General features: G+C 40.4%; 2 protein-coding genes across 2 annotated transcripts; both read left to right on the plus strand.

Annotated features, from left to right (window-relative positions):
* Nucleotides 1-2529: 2529 nt before the first annotated feature.
* On the plus strand, nucleotides 2530-10735 carry scinla (scinderin like a). The gene is made up of 17 exons (XM_030049792.1): nucleotides 2530-2608; nucleotides 4027-4219; nucleotides 4410-4564; nucleotides 5451-5612; nucleotides 5733-5882; nucleotides 6055-6144; nucleotides 6537-6669; nucleotides 6881-6969; nucleotides 7135-7350; nucleotides 7653-7786; nucleotides 7905-7995; nucleotides 8168-8338; nucleotides 8450-8624; nucleotides 8712-8827; nucleotides 8951-9028; nucleotides 9154-9214; nucleotides 9833-10735. Exons 2-17 carry the CDS (start codon nucleotides 4039-4041, stop codon nucleotides 9994-9996), a joined length of 2166 nt encoding a protein of 721 aa, XP_029905652.1. The 5' UTR covers nucleotides 2530-2608; nucleotides 4027-4038; the 3' UTR covers nucleotides 9997-10735.
* A 347-nt stretch (nucleotides 10736-11082) lies between these two features.
* Nucleotides 11083-13782, plus strand: LOC115358019 (retinol dehydrogenase 8). Its single transcript, XM_030049793.1, has 6 exons — nucleotides 11083-11238; nucleotides 11514-11675; nucleotides 11891-12070; nucleotides 12159-12252; nucleotides 12796-12979; nucleotides 13112-13782. Exons 1-6 carry the CDS (start codon nucleotides 11142-11144, stop codon nucleotides 13349-13351), a joined length of 957 nt encoding a protein of 318 aa, XP_029905653.1. The 5' UTR covers nucleotides 11083-11141; the 3' UTR covers nucleotides 13352-13782.
* Nucleotides 13783-14440: the final 658 nt, after the last annotated feature.

Here is a 14440-nt window from a genome sequence, read left to right on the forward strand (position 1 = left end):
CCACATTTATTCTTTGTTCATCCAGTGAGAAACCATGTTATCTAACCTCTGCATGCACTGTGTTCTTCTGAAATATTGCTGAGGGCTGAACTGTTGGAATCCACTTTAATCATTCTTCCAATATTCTTATGATACCCTATGAGGCGTTTTAATCACCATTTAAGTCATAGCAGTCCACATCCCTACCAGTCCTGTAATCTAAAGTGCTGCAAAGTCTAGGGCTCACTCAAGTTAGGACAAGTATGAGAGTTTGCAGACTTGGAGTTATGCAATCTACTGAGTGTGTGTGTGTGTGTGTGTGTGTGTGTGTGTGTGTGTGTGTGTGTGTGTGTGTGTGTGTGTGCGCACGCGTGCGTATACTAATTGTGTTTTCTTCTTGCGGGCATGGTGGTATGCCTTAGACAAGGATTCTGTGAGTTGTGTGCATAGTAGACAATGAGGCAGAATGTGCTGATGCAGCTCTGTGATAGAGGGAGTGATGGACCCAGCCCTAACCTGAGGTGACTGCCAGAGCTCAGCCATCTAAGGACAGAGATTTGTGCCTTTCCTTTCTGTCAAACTGCCATATATTGATGAAAAAAGTGGTCAAATACTCCAGCTGCTGCCAGGGAACTACCAGACAATTACACCCAGAGTCAACCATGTGCTTAATAGCCCTTGAGCTCAACTGTCACTGCTATTCAAATCCAACAGAAATCACATCTTGTTTAATCTGCCTCAGCCTGAGACAAGTCTCTATCATCCTCCAGCATATATAAATTCCTAAGAATGCATAAATACTAAATTTTGTAAGATGTAAGGTAATGCAATTTGCCTTGAAAACAGTTATACAAGTCCTGAACTGTGTATAGAGGGATACTGGACCATTCTTTAAGATGGAAAGTCTCTAGTTCTGCAGGAATGAAGGAGGTGGAAATTAACTTCCCACTCTGCAAAAAAGGCCAAATAGTGTTTTGTATAGGAAGGTCATGGAAGGCAATTAATTTAATCCCGGTGTTCACAAAAGCAATCTTTACTTTGTTCACCCATGTGTATTGGGGCCTCTTGCAACAACAGTGACAACATAGGTTTTTACTCCACAGAATATGCCTGGTCCAATAAAATGCCCTCATATTCCTCAGCATTTATTCTATGACCATGCAGACAGTTATCAGACTCAATTTCTATCAAATTTACAAGCTAGTAGTTGACTTTAGGGGGATCATTTGGCAGGTATAGATAAAAAAATGGGCCCTTTAATATAAATGAGTCTGTCCGTCCACTGTACATAAGTTTTTAAAGGTTTGTCGCTGTTCCTGTGACAGTTTCCGGAGATAATAGGGTGCACTCTTTCTAGATGTGTGGATGTGTTTAGCTGTCCTGGCAGCTGGCTCCACCACCAGGTGGGGTATTCAATGAGTCAATTCTGCCATGCAGGTAGGATCAGGCTGGGAGGCCCTCCATCAACACATCAGCAGGAATGGATCTTCAGAAGTGGTGCTCACTCTGTCTTTATGATCTGTCCTGACCTGCTTTTTTTGCCTGTTTGATATGCAATAATTATACAACTCTAAGTCAACAAGTCGATTTGTGCATGTGTATAGATAGATAGATAGATAGATAGATCTATTTTGCTTCTTTGTGACTGATGCACCTTCGTGTTCAACATTCACTGACTATTTAGTCTTTTTGGAACCTGATTCATGATCTTTACATTACTTTGCTAAATGGCACTTACACTGATATATGTTTTTGCCCTCTGATTATGAAATAATAATTTAGCTACTTCAGTGTCCATGTTTCTTTTCATACAGCGTTTCTGTTTTGTCCAGCTCCTGTGCATCTCCTCACATACATGATCATGTCTATAAGTAGCAGTAAGAAATGCAATCTTGAATGTATTTTTTTTTTTTTTTTTTTTTTGAAAACCAAATCTGATATATTTTTCCCTTTGCAAACACACTGTGACATATTTGTGATATATTTATATATGTATGGGGTTCTGCCACCTGTCTGATCCACATGCCAAAATAAGACGTGGCAGCTTTTCTGTTAACTGAAGTGTAGCAAATGTTCTCATTGATGATGATGCTGATGTTGATTAATAACAATGAAAACTCAAGACAGAGGCTAAATTACCATAATGTAACTGGGTGGGGCTCGCACGCTTTAACTGTGCAACCTGTGTTGCACATTCTAATTCCGGGAATGCTGTTAAGCCAGTGTGAACTTACTTTTTATTTATTTATTTAGACTGCCTGTGGTAGTTTTAACTTCATTTTTTACTTTTCTTCTTTTCTTGTGTTGCACACGCGCATTATTGTCACCGCAATTATCAACAATTACTTGATAATAAAATAATACAATATATAATGAAATAAAATAAAATAAAATAAAATAAAGACATTTTCTTGTGAATGTGACGGGTGGTTGTTATAAATGCAGTCTTTGTTGCCTGTCAGACCTGGGCTGGGGTGCGGCTGGTTGGGCTGGACCCGCCTCTCTGTCAGCCTACGGATATATTTTTCAGGCTATATAGCTGTCCCGTTCGCAGTCAGTCTGTGCGCAAATCTGGAAATTATTACCAAGTTGTTCTCTACAGCCAGTATCTGTCGCCTGACCTCATCAGGTAGGCCAAATGGAAAGATGGGTTAAACTAGTTATTTGCATGCCCCATGTTTGGGTACAGAGGTTTCTGAACTTATTTAAGCCGGTTATCTACAATTTATACATGATGTCGCGTCTGCCCGTGTCAAGGTGGTTCGGTTTCGGGCATTCGTATTATTTAGCCTGCAGCAACAAGTAGCTGCAGGTTTCAAAACAACGTGAATTCTTTGCTTGTTGCAACGAAACCAATGTAGAGAAGCATTACTGTTTCTTTACACTGGTTGTATGGTTTATCACATACAACCAGGAAAAACAAAATGCATGAATAAACCTTTATTTCAGGAAGTTGGTTCTCACCGTCGTTGTAGTCAAAGTTAAACAGATTTAAATTAGAAAACAGGATGTGTTATTCTTTGCAGAGACAAGAAAAGTACAGATACTGCAGTTTCATGTCATGCAAGACATCTGGGACATGTTAATGTTGCCCAAACTGCACCAATATATTTTCCCTCTAATTAGACAGTTAATTCAGGGCTATGTTTAAACGCCATAGATAATGCTCTCTGTTTTTGGGAGTGGCATGTTAAAGCCCTTGGGATGTGTTGCCTCTGTCAAATAGCTCGCACCAGCATTTTGTATTATGGCTTGACAATGAGTGGAGAGGACCTGTCAGGTGACTTGCTGTCATTTCGCCTCTCTAAATCAAGTCACATCTAACGTTCATCACAAGGTGCTGGGAGTTAAGCAGCAAAACCTGCAAGGAAAGTAGATGGATTTATTGTAAATTGTTCACAGAGGACAACTGTACAGTAACTCTACAGTATGTTCAATAAACTCAGCAAAAAGCAATACTGCTGTCACGTATTCATTTAGTAAAGGGGCAGCATGATGAAAATATTGTCTTATCAGCAATAATTTTTTTGATTCACTGAACATAACATACCTGTCTTAAGCAAACAGTTGTATGCACAATGCTAATATGTTTCCCAGAGGCTTTGTATTAAGCATACATATGAAACATTTTCAGCGCATGATGTGATTGTACCCACAACAAATTATTGATCAGTTCTGAGGGGAATTACCGCAGGATATTGTGAAAGTACCTTGTGGTCTCCACCTGTCATTAGCCTCTATTGATAACCTTTAATAATGCAGAGGCTCAAAAAGTCAAGGGCAAGTTAAAAGGTATTGCAGTGTGCATGGGTGTGCTTATATTACTTTGTGTAGCTTATTATCGTAGTTGATGCAGTTTTTCTGTGCCCCTCATCTTAAGATGAACAGAAAGACTCACCCAATCTAGTCTTATACAGCTAAAGAAGGGAAAATGCAAAATTTTGTGAAATTCTCAACAAATATTGATTCCTTTGTGTCAGTATTGGTTAATGCTGTGATTGCAGTGGCATGGCTCACTTTTGTTCAAGAAAATGTTTCTCCTGCTAGGCCCCAAGAGCCATGGCAAGTCACAAAGAGTTCCAGACTGCGGGGAAGGAGCCAGGCCTGCAGGTGTGGCGGGTGGAGAAAATGGACTTGAAACCTGTTCCTAAACAGCACTATGGAAACTTTTACAACGGAGATGCTTACATTCTGCTCTACACCACCCGTGGTCTTTCTTACAACATTCACATCTGGCTTGGTAATGGATTTAGGTTGTTAGATTGATGTCACCACCAAGCAATTCCCCTCTTATGCAATAATTCATGTCCCCTCCATTTTATTACATGATGCATCTATACTCCAATCAATACATTTGCCGCCTTTTGTGTGTGTGTCTGTGTCTGTGTGTTTATTTCTTTTGTTTATAACCATTGTCACTGGCCCCACAGGTGAGGAAAGTACTGTTGATGAGCAAGGTGGTGCGGCCGTCTTTGCCACCCAGCTGGATAACTTCCTGGGCGGTTCCCCTGTACAGTTCCGTGAAGTCCAAGGCAATGAGTCGCTCACTTTTTCAGGCTACTTCAAGTCTGGCATCAAGTACAAGGTAGCACATGCCTTCCTCTGGTGTGCCTGTTGCTCAGCAACCTTTGTGACTTGATTTCTTGTTCAACATTTTGTAAGTTATAGAATGATTAAACTTCATATTCTTATAAACATAAATGCCAAGACAGGTAGTGAATTGTACAAAAAGTTACAACATAAGCCTAGCATGGACCCGCTGCCTGGTTCCTCTAATGGGTTAAAATAGTAGCATATAAATATCCCTGTGTATATCCACTGCCAACCTGTGTGCATGCTCGATGAGGTCATACCAGAAAAATGGTTTCAACCTCAGGAAATTGAGGAAGGAAAGTGAGGCTACAGCTCAAATGTAGTGATGTGGGAATTGCTTATTGCAACCGCTGTTGCAAAAGCCTCTGTTGAAATAAAAAGTGAAACTGATGGGAAGACGTAACAAGTTTAAAATAATACTTTGAACTACAGTATGTTGATGTAAAAACTACAAACTACAAAATGATGCTATTTTGAGAACTGTGTGAAGCCTTAGTTGGTTACTCCCTGGGGTTTTCCACTGAGGTTTTCCATGGAACGATTGAGCTGGCAAACAGGATGCGTGAAACTGCAGCGCTATCTGATGCCAAAACACCAAATAGCTGCAGATGTCATTATACTGAAGCAGGCCTTAGGAAAACAGATGAGGCAGTATTGGCTGAGGATAGTTAATGCACTGTAGTATCATGGAAGTTAAAAACTTGAGTTGAAATTTTGACTAATTTTGTCATGTGAGAGTTTATATATATCTGACATTTATCCGTATGACATATCTATACAACTGTTCTAAGTATCATCCAACACTATCTTCGCATATTGTCATAGTTTAATGTAATTACCTTAATACAATATTTCATATGATGTTCCTCCCATCACAGAAAGGTGGAGTTGCCTCAGGCTTCCAGCATGCGGAAACCAATGAAATGAATGAAAAGCGTCTGCTGCATGTCAAGGGTCGTCGAGTCATCAAGGCCACAGAGGTGGACTTGTCCTGGTCCAGCTTCAACAAAGGAGATTGCTTCATTATTGATCTGGGAAAGGTGATCTGGAAGAGGAGATAGATTATTAATAAGATAATATGTAAAATGCTACTTCCAAGTATTGCAGGGTTTGACTATACCTTTAACTTATCTTCTTATACCCTCTCTGTCTGAATGTAGGATATCTACCATTGGTGTGGCAGTGATTGCAATCATTTTGAGCGCATGAAGGCCTCTCAGGTGGCCATTCATATTCGTGACAATGAGAGAAGGGGCCGTGCTAAACTGCACATGATTAACGAAGGTGAAGAACCAGATGCCGTCATTAATGTGAGTATTTGCTGTTGACACTAAAATTTATGCAACACAGGAAACGCTGGCAAATGTTTGTGGGTGGTGGCGTGACAGCAAGGACCAAATATTTATCTGACTCACTTAAGAGCTAGAAACAATGTCAGTAATCATGTAATCTTGCCTCTAATGTGTGTGTATTTATTTATAGGTGCTTGGACCCAAGCCCAACATCCCTGCAGGAGAAGATGATGATGAATCCACTGATAGAGCAAACAAGTCAAAGGGATCTCTCTATCTAGTAAGTATTCACTGACTGTGAATGAACACCCAGTAAGAGGTACTATACATATGTGATATAAATGTACTGCATAAAAATATTATATAAACAAGTTCCACGGATTCACTGATATATTGTCCAACTATTAGTATCTGCTGATATCAGTTTTGAAAAGCAATAATAACAGCCCAATATTTTTTTTCCTGGCTGATGCTGAACCTATTTTGCCCATGCATCTGTACTAAGATTCCTGCAAAAATGCACATCTGTATTGTATCGGCTTATATGGTTGAGAAGCCGTTGGATTTTGGCCTCAAAATACCAAACTGGGCCATCTCAAGTGAATTCTTTTGGATATATAATACAGTATCCTGAGGATATGGAGAATGGATCCATCTCTGTGTTCTTTCTAGATCTCTGATGCTGCTGGCTCCATGAAGACAACTTTAGTGGCCCAGAGTAGCCCATTCAAACAGGAAATGCTCTCCCCCAGTGAATGCTACATCCTCGATAATGGAGCAGACAAAAAGATCTTTGTCTGGAAAGGTACCGGAGCACTGAATAAACAAAGTTTTCCTCCGCAGTTTATTGTCATACTTTGTTTTATTCATTAATGATCACCCACGTAACTCTTAGTAACAACTTGTTTATTTGGCCAACTGTGGTTCCTTTCCATTTGAGGAAAGGGAAATATGACTCACTCACATTTCACCAGAGGGTGAAGTTGCTAACCACTATACCTCACCCCAAACTACAGGACCAGATGCAAACAAATCCGAGCGCGAAGCCGCTTTAAAAGTTGCAGATCATTTCATCAAACAGAAGAATTATCCAAAGAACACCCAGGTATTGTAGTGATGCTGCTAAAATTTGGCAAAAGTCTGCATGTAAAACCTCTTTTCTATGAAAAAAAATCTTACCTCCCTATCTCTCTTTCTCATCTTTGAATGTTTCTGTGTATCTATGATTAAGCCCTCCATATACCTTTGTGTCTGTTACTGAAATACACAGATTCAAGTGATGGCAGCAGCAGGTGAGAACACCCTGTTCAAGCAGTTCTTCTCCAACTGGAAGGACAAGTACCAGACCACAGGCCCAGGAAAGGCGTACACAATTGGTAGCATTGCCAAGGTGGAGCAGATTCCCTTTGACTCCTCCAAACTCCACAACAAACCGGACATGGCTGCCCAGCACTGCATGGTGGACGATGGTTCTGGGAAAGTCCAGGTCTGGTCACTAGAATAAAGAATCATGTTGCAACTTCACTAGATCTACTGATGTGTTATTAAAGGAATATTCCAACGTTATGGCCAAAATACCCTTTTTCGGTCTTACCCAGACTGAGACAAGATGTTTGATACCATTTTTACCTCTGTATGTCCAGTGCTTTAGTTCCAATGCGTTATTTAAACATCTTGTCTCAGTCTGGGTTAATCCGAAAAAAGGTATTTTGCCCAAAACATTGGAGTATTCCTTTAAGAATTACAGCATGGAGTTGTTAAGCATGGAGTATTAATGGATGTTAATAGATCTGGCGTGTGGAAGGAGGTGACAAAACTCCTGTGGACCCATCCAACTACGGGCAGTTCTATGGAGGAGATTGTTACCTGGTGCTGTACACCTACAAATCTGGAGGCAGAGAGCAGCATATCATCTACACGTGGTTAGTGTTCCCCGTTGACTGCATGAAGGCCTTTTTAGACTCAACAGAGAATGGAGAAGCACTGTTCCCATCCATTTTCCCTGTCGAAGCTGACTATATTATGCTCTCATGTCTTTAGGCAAGGGCTGAAATGCAGTAAGGATGAATTGGGTGCGTCAGCCTATCTCACCGTGCAACTGGATGACTCCATGGGAGGATCACCTGTTCAGGTGAGACATTTACTGCCAGAACATTGCATTAGAGTTCTTTCTTCATTAATTTAATCCTGCCATTAAATCATGTACAGAAACAACTCCTATCATATATGTCATTCATTATAAGTGATACATTCATTCATTTTACAAGTAAAAAGCATTTTTTTACACTGCTGTGTCTTTGCAGGTTCGTGTCACTCAGGGCCAAGAACCCGCTCACCTTGTGAGCCTGTTTAAGGAAAAGCCTCTGGTCATCCACTTGGGTGGGACATCCCGTAAAGGAGGCCAGACCCAGGCTGGCAGTACAAGACTCTTCCATATCCGTCAGAGCTCCACCAAAGCCACACGGGCTGTCGAGGTCAGCCTTTTTCATTAGACTGAACGTAAACAGTGAGACAGCCAAACAAATCATGATTCATGACGACCAGTTCCAACCATCTCTCTCTCTCTCTCTCTCTTGCTGATCCAGGTGGAGCCCTCTGCTGCCTCTTTGAACACTAATGATGTGTTTGTGCTGAAGTCACCTGATGCTATGTTCCTGTGGAGGGGAGAAGGGGCCACTGAAGAGGAGATGACTGCAGCTAAGCATGTTGAAAGTCTGCTTAGAGGAAATGCTACTCAGGTGGCTGAATCCAAGGAGCCAGGTGAGTATTGAAAACAGAGCATTTTCTCTACATGATAATGCCATAATTAAAACAGGCACTACAAAAATCTTTTTTCCTTATCCACAGCTGGTTTCTGGTCAGCACTTGGAGGGAAGAAGGAGTACCAGACCTCCAAAAGCCTGCAAAGGATGGTCAAGCCTCCACGGCTGTTTGGGTGTTCAAACAAGACAGGCAGGCTGATTGTGAGTATGCAAATTTTCATCCTTTTTAATTAAAATAGGGTGTTGGTATTTGTGTTCAGTTCATTTCCAGTTGCTGTATGGACTCAGTATGGGAACCATGTGTTGCACAATGTTTATCTTTAGGCAGAGGAAGTGCCTGGGGATTTCACACAGATGGATTTGGCAACTGATGACATCATGATTCTGGACACCTGGGATCAGGTAAACTCTTTTTCCTGCCATTGCTTTCCTGGACATGGTCCATTCACTTGGTAAATCTTACTTTTATTGTTTCCTTATCCCTAAATCTCTTACGGTTTTTCCTCCTGTATCCTTGTTCTCACCAGATTTTCCTCTGGATCGGCAACGAGGCCAATGAGGCAGAGAAAAAAGGATGTGTCAAGATTGGTAAGATAACCACAGCTGTAGTTATGGGTATATTAAATAACATACAAGGATACAAGGAAGTTTATTGGTCATTATACAACAGGTTGTATAATGAAATTAAAATGTGGTTCCCTCTTGATTGATTAATTGATTGTGTAAAAAATAGAATTATTAAGCATGGAGGAGTGCAGATGGTGCATTTAGTAGACTCATAGCCTGAGGGAAGAAGCTGCTCTGTAGTCTGGTGGTACGGCAGCGGATACCTCTGTATCTTTTCCCTGATGGCAGCAGGCTGTGGCTGGGGTGGGTATTGTCTTTTAGTATCCTTTTGGCTCTGCGCAGGTACCTCACCTCCCCGATATCACTGAGGCTTGGTAGATGGGTACCAATGATGTTTTGGGCAGTTTTAATCACTTGTTGCAGAGTCTTCCTGTCCTGGGCCGTGCACATCCCATGCCAGTTTGTGATGTTTCCAGTCAGGATGCTTTCAATCGCTCCTTTGTCAAAGTTGACAAGAACTTGGCATGGGAATTTTGCTTTCTTTTAAGAAATACAGCCGTTTTCATATGTTGTCACATCGACAACATCGACATAGTTCTTTCAGTGATTTTCCTCATGTATCACTTCTTTTCCTTATAGCTGAAGATTATGTGAACACTGACCCCTCTGGCCGTCGTAATATTCCCATCATCACCATTAAGCAAGGGGCAGAGCCGCCCACCTTCACTGGCTGGTTCCACGCCTGGGACCCCAAGATGTGGGACACCAACCCTTGGGAACGCATGCAGGCTTGGTGTAACTAGCTTCAGTCACACACATGCCTGCTCTCCCCTTCATGCTGTTGCTTAGCTTTAGAGTATAATCATGTGATTAGAAACACACAAAGCAGATGAATCTTCAGGATGTGCAAACACACATTGTTTATCGTCTGAGGTTGGACTTTTAATCAAAGGCATTTTCCTGTAACATATTGTGAGATTAGAATTATAAGGCCTATCAGAGTGGTGCACAGTTTTTAGATGTTGACTAATAAAAGACATGTGATCTGGGAATATGATTATCTACTTTGTATCTTTTTAAATAATTAACTTCAAAAGGCCCTTAAAAACACCACAGAAGCATAGCATTTATGATCATTATAAAAGTAGATTTGATTTAAAAAAATAAAAAAAATAAAAATAAAAACTCACTTAGAACCTTATAATTCCAAACTCACTATGTAAAACATATCGGACCAAGGCTTTGTTGAAATATTTTTTGAAAGTATTTTATCTGGAGGTTTTTTTTTATGTTTTGCTTTAAAATGCAGTAAACTTGTTAATCAAATTTAGTGAAGAAAATAAGGAGAAAATGAGTATATGGTAACAGCACTATACACTGTGTCTTTAAGTACAAAGTGTCCTTATGATAACTTAGAAAGTTTATTTGCCGTTTCACAGAAAATGTATTTTGCAAATTTGAATTCATATAATAAAGGAAACATTTGTTGGTGACAAAGAATGTATGTTTTCAAGACCACATGCTTGCTTTCAAAAGTTTTTTTGGATAGAGATTCTCCATTTGAAATGTTAATAAAAACATTCTGCATTTTGAAGGTTGTCTGATGGTGTTAATTGTGTTTTTAATTCTTTATTTTAATTGTTTTTTCAATTCTATTTTAATACAAAAACCTATGTGGTCACTGTGAAGCTTCTGAACATATTTTTGAAATCATTGCAGCAGTAAACATGAGCTTCACATCATTCACCTAAGCTCTCAGTGGGTGTTGGCATCACACACAGGCCAGGCTTGGTAGTAATTATATGAGTACATGAGTACAGACCTATCCTGCTGAGTTGCAGCCCTGTGGATTAAGGCATGGGGCTTTAAAAGTGCCTCTCCATGTCATCCACTGCCTCCCCTTTTGTTCTACCTCATTGTCTGCTGCTGGATTTGTGAGAGAAACACAATGAACCAGAAGGTAGTTCTCATCACGGGCTGTTCTTCTGGGATTGGCCTGGCCTTAGCTGCCCGCATTGCAAAGGATGAGAAGAAGAGGTTTATGGGTAAATGATCTTCTTTTTTGTTAAGTTGTACCTGTGCTTGCCATGACAGATAACTGCATTTCTTTGAAACTGTTTGAGCCAGTGATATGCAGGTAGACCAAACTGTGCAGCATCAAGAAACATTTTTAAGATATCTATCTGAGCGTACTTATCTTAGTCATGGCACCAGTATCAGACATATACGAGAACAGATTCGTTTTGGTTCACTGATGTCAGTTCATGCAGCATTAGAGGAAACTGTTACCTCTGCAATTTATTTATGTTGTGCGTTGCAGTGTACGCCACCATGAGGAACCTAAGCAAAGGTGAGCTCCTAGTGGAGGCAGCAGGTCGGACACTGGGCAGGACCTTGGAAATCAAACAGCTGGATGTTTGTGATGAGAACTCCATCAAAGCCTGTGTGGACAGCCTGCCTGAGCGTAGGGTTGACATTCTTAGTAAGTAACAACAACAACAACAACAACAACAAAAATAGGTTCTATATATAGTCAGTAAAATTAAAAATCCAATTTCTATATTTTAATTGATATGGTTCACGCCAATAGGTATATTCTGAGTACATTATACTTCCACTGAAGTTTGGTCTTGATGAGTGTGATGTGACATTATTCTCTCTTTGCTATTTCTTGTCATACTTGAATTTTTCTCCCAGTAAGTAATGCTGGCATGGGTCTTATTGGACCCATTGAATGCCAGTCAATGGAGGAGATGAGGTCTGTCATGGATACTAACTTCTTTGGACTAGTGCGGTTGCTTAAGGAAGTCCTGCCAGACATGAAGAGGAGGAAGAAAGGCCATATTGTGGTTATCAGCAGTGTCATGGGCATCCAGGGTGAGAGAGTAAACACCTCTTTCAATGAGAACATTCAAATGTGGCAGCAAAACAAAGCCTGAAAATAGTTTTTTTTTCTGTTTTCCAGGAATATTGTTCAATGATGTCTACGCCGCATCTAAGTTTGCTGTGGAAGGTTTCTGTGAAAGCTTAGCAGTACAGGCCCTGAGGTTTAATCTGAAGTAAGACACTTAATTCTTTTGTGCTGCTTCTGGGTATATGGGGACAAAATGTGCACATTTAATTTTGCAGTGATCTCTTGGTGAGACTTAAATTAGTCTCATGAGATTGGAATCAGAAAAGCAAAGATAAAGCATATTGGAGCAGTCTTCCCTCTAAGGCAGGCAGGATTTTTGCAAACCAAAACTAACATTTGCACACTCTGAGTGCAATGTCTCACCATTGTTTCATGTCACATGGGGGAAAAAAGTGCCTCCTCAATGTCATGGCAATAACAGCCATATCAGATCCATGATCTGGGCAGTTTAAACACAGCAACAGAATATTACACAACAAAATATCTCCACAGGGTGATTTCATCTAAAATGTGACCAACCAAATGTGGCCAAATATTTGAAAACAAAATGATCCACCACAGAATATTAACGATAAAGCTCTAGTATTATGTTACTTTTCTATCCCAGAAAACATACTGCATTCCTCAGTCACCCAGGTGAGAGCTGTGATTATACTAATATTGAGTGTTTCTTCTTTTGCTGCTCCAGCATCAGTTTGATTGAGCCAGGCCCAGTGATAACAGAGTTTGAGCGCAAGGTCTATGAGGAGGGCTTGAAGACTGATCTCAGCAAAGCAGACCAAGTGACTGCTGACATGTTCACTAACATCTACCTGAAGAACTACAAACAAATCTTTGAAACCCTTGGGCAGACACCTGAGGACATAGCAGAGGTACCATCTGGTCACACACACAAAACATACTGCATGCCTCACTGTCTTGTGCACAAGAAACCTGTCTCTGCACAAGTGCCACAAAGACAATATGGTTTGTGTTTCACTTGTGCTTTTATTTCTTTCTCCTAGCATACTTTCAAAATCATCACCATGGAGAATCCCCCATTCCGCCACCAGACGAACACGCTTTACACTCCCATGACCACCCTCAAATATGCCGACCCCAATGGTGACCTTCCTATTGACACCTTTTACAAAATGGTGTTTGATCATGACAAGGTCTTCAATGCCAGTCTGAACTTCCTCAAATTGCTGCGCTGGAGGAGCCGCAAGAGCTTTACCCTGGAGAAGGACGGGGAGAAGTCGTAGAATCGACATCTGCTTCAATTTATTCCTGAAAATGACTTGATTCACTGTGTCGTAAATCTGTGTTTTGTCTGGATAGCTTGACAGCATTTTATTTTATTGTCATCTTATGTAAAGATTTGATATGTTCAAGACACGATCATTGTGAACAAACTAAGGATGAAAGGTATGAGTGGGTTTTCATGGGATGACAGCAGCCTGCAGTCTCCATTTTGAGGACCCTATAGGAGCACCTGCTCGAGCTTTTAAACCATAATACATAGTACATCCATCCTCTTTAAGCCCCCAAAGCCCTGTATCATCATTATCAACTGTAAGCAAAATTGTGAAGGGCATAGACAATGTCATTGTATCTGCTCATGTCAGCCAATATTGACCTGGGAAACATTTTCAAAATAAAATGATGATAGTTCAGATGTGGATGTACCACCTAATGGAGCGCTAGCATGTATTTCTTCAACAATTCAAAGCTGCTTTTCAGAAACCTTCATTAGCTCTTACACAACAAGTCGCTCTTGCACCAACACATTATGTTTAAGACACTGGATTATGTATTTACACATACGCCTAATCTGGTATTGCCTTCTGCTCTCACTGAACCTCACATCACGTGGCACTTCATCTAAAATAATATGCATTATAACATTCATTGATTATTTATTTATTTATTTATTTATTTATTTATTTATTTTTTGGGGGGGGGGGGGGGGGGGGGGGGGGTAAGTAAAGAATAGAATAGAATAGAATAGAATAGAATAGAATAGAATAGCCAGAAAGGATATTTTTTAATTATTTAAATGGTCAGTAGATGGCGGTATCCATCAAGTGACTGGCACAAAACACGAGTCTGTTAACGAAGACCATAAGAGGGAGACATAAGAAATATAGTGCATAGGACACACAAAATTGGGCACAGGACAGACCTTCAGGAAAATTAAAAGGGTGCTGATGTTACATAAAACAGGCAATGTTGGGAAATAGGGTGTAATTTTCTTTCTTTCTTTCTTTCTTTCTTTCTTTCTTTCTTTCTTTCTTTTAACTAGAGTAATAAGTGTATGTATAATGCAATGACAGTACAAACTCCACTACAGC

This window comes from Myripristis murdjan, chromosome 4 (genome assembly GCF_902150065.1).
Source record: "Myripristis murdjan chromosome 4, fMyrMur1.1, whole genome shotgun sequence".
NCBI classification, from domain to species: domain Eukaryota; kingdom Metazoa; phylum Chordata; class Actinopteri; order Holocentriformes; family Holocentridae; genus Myripristis; species Myripristis murdjan.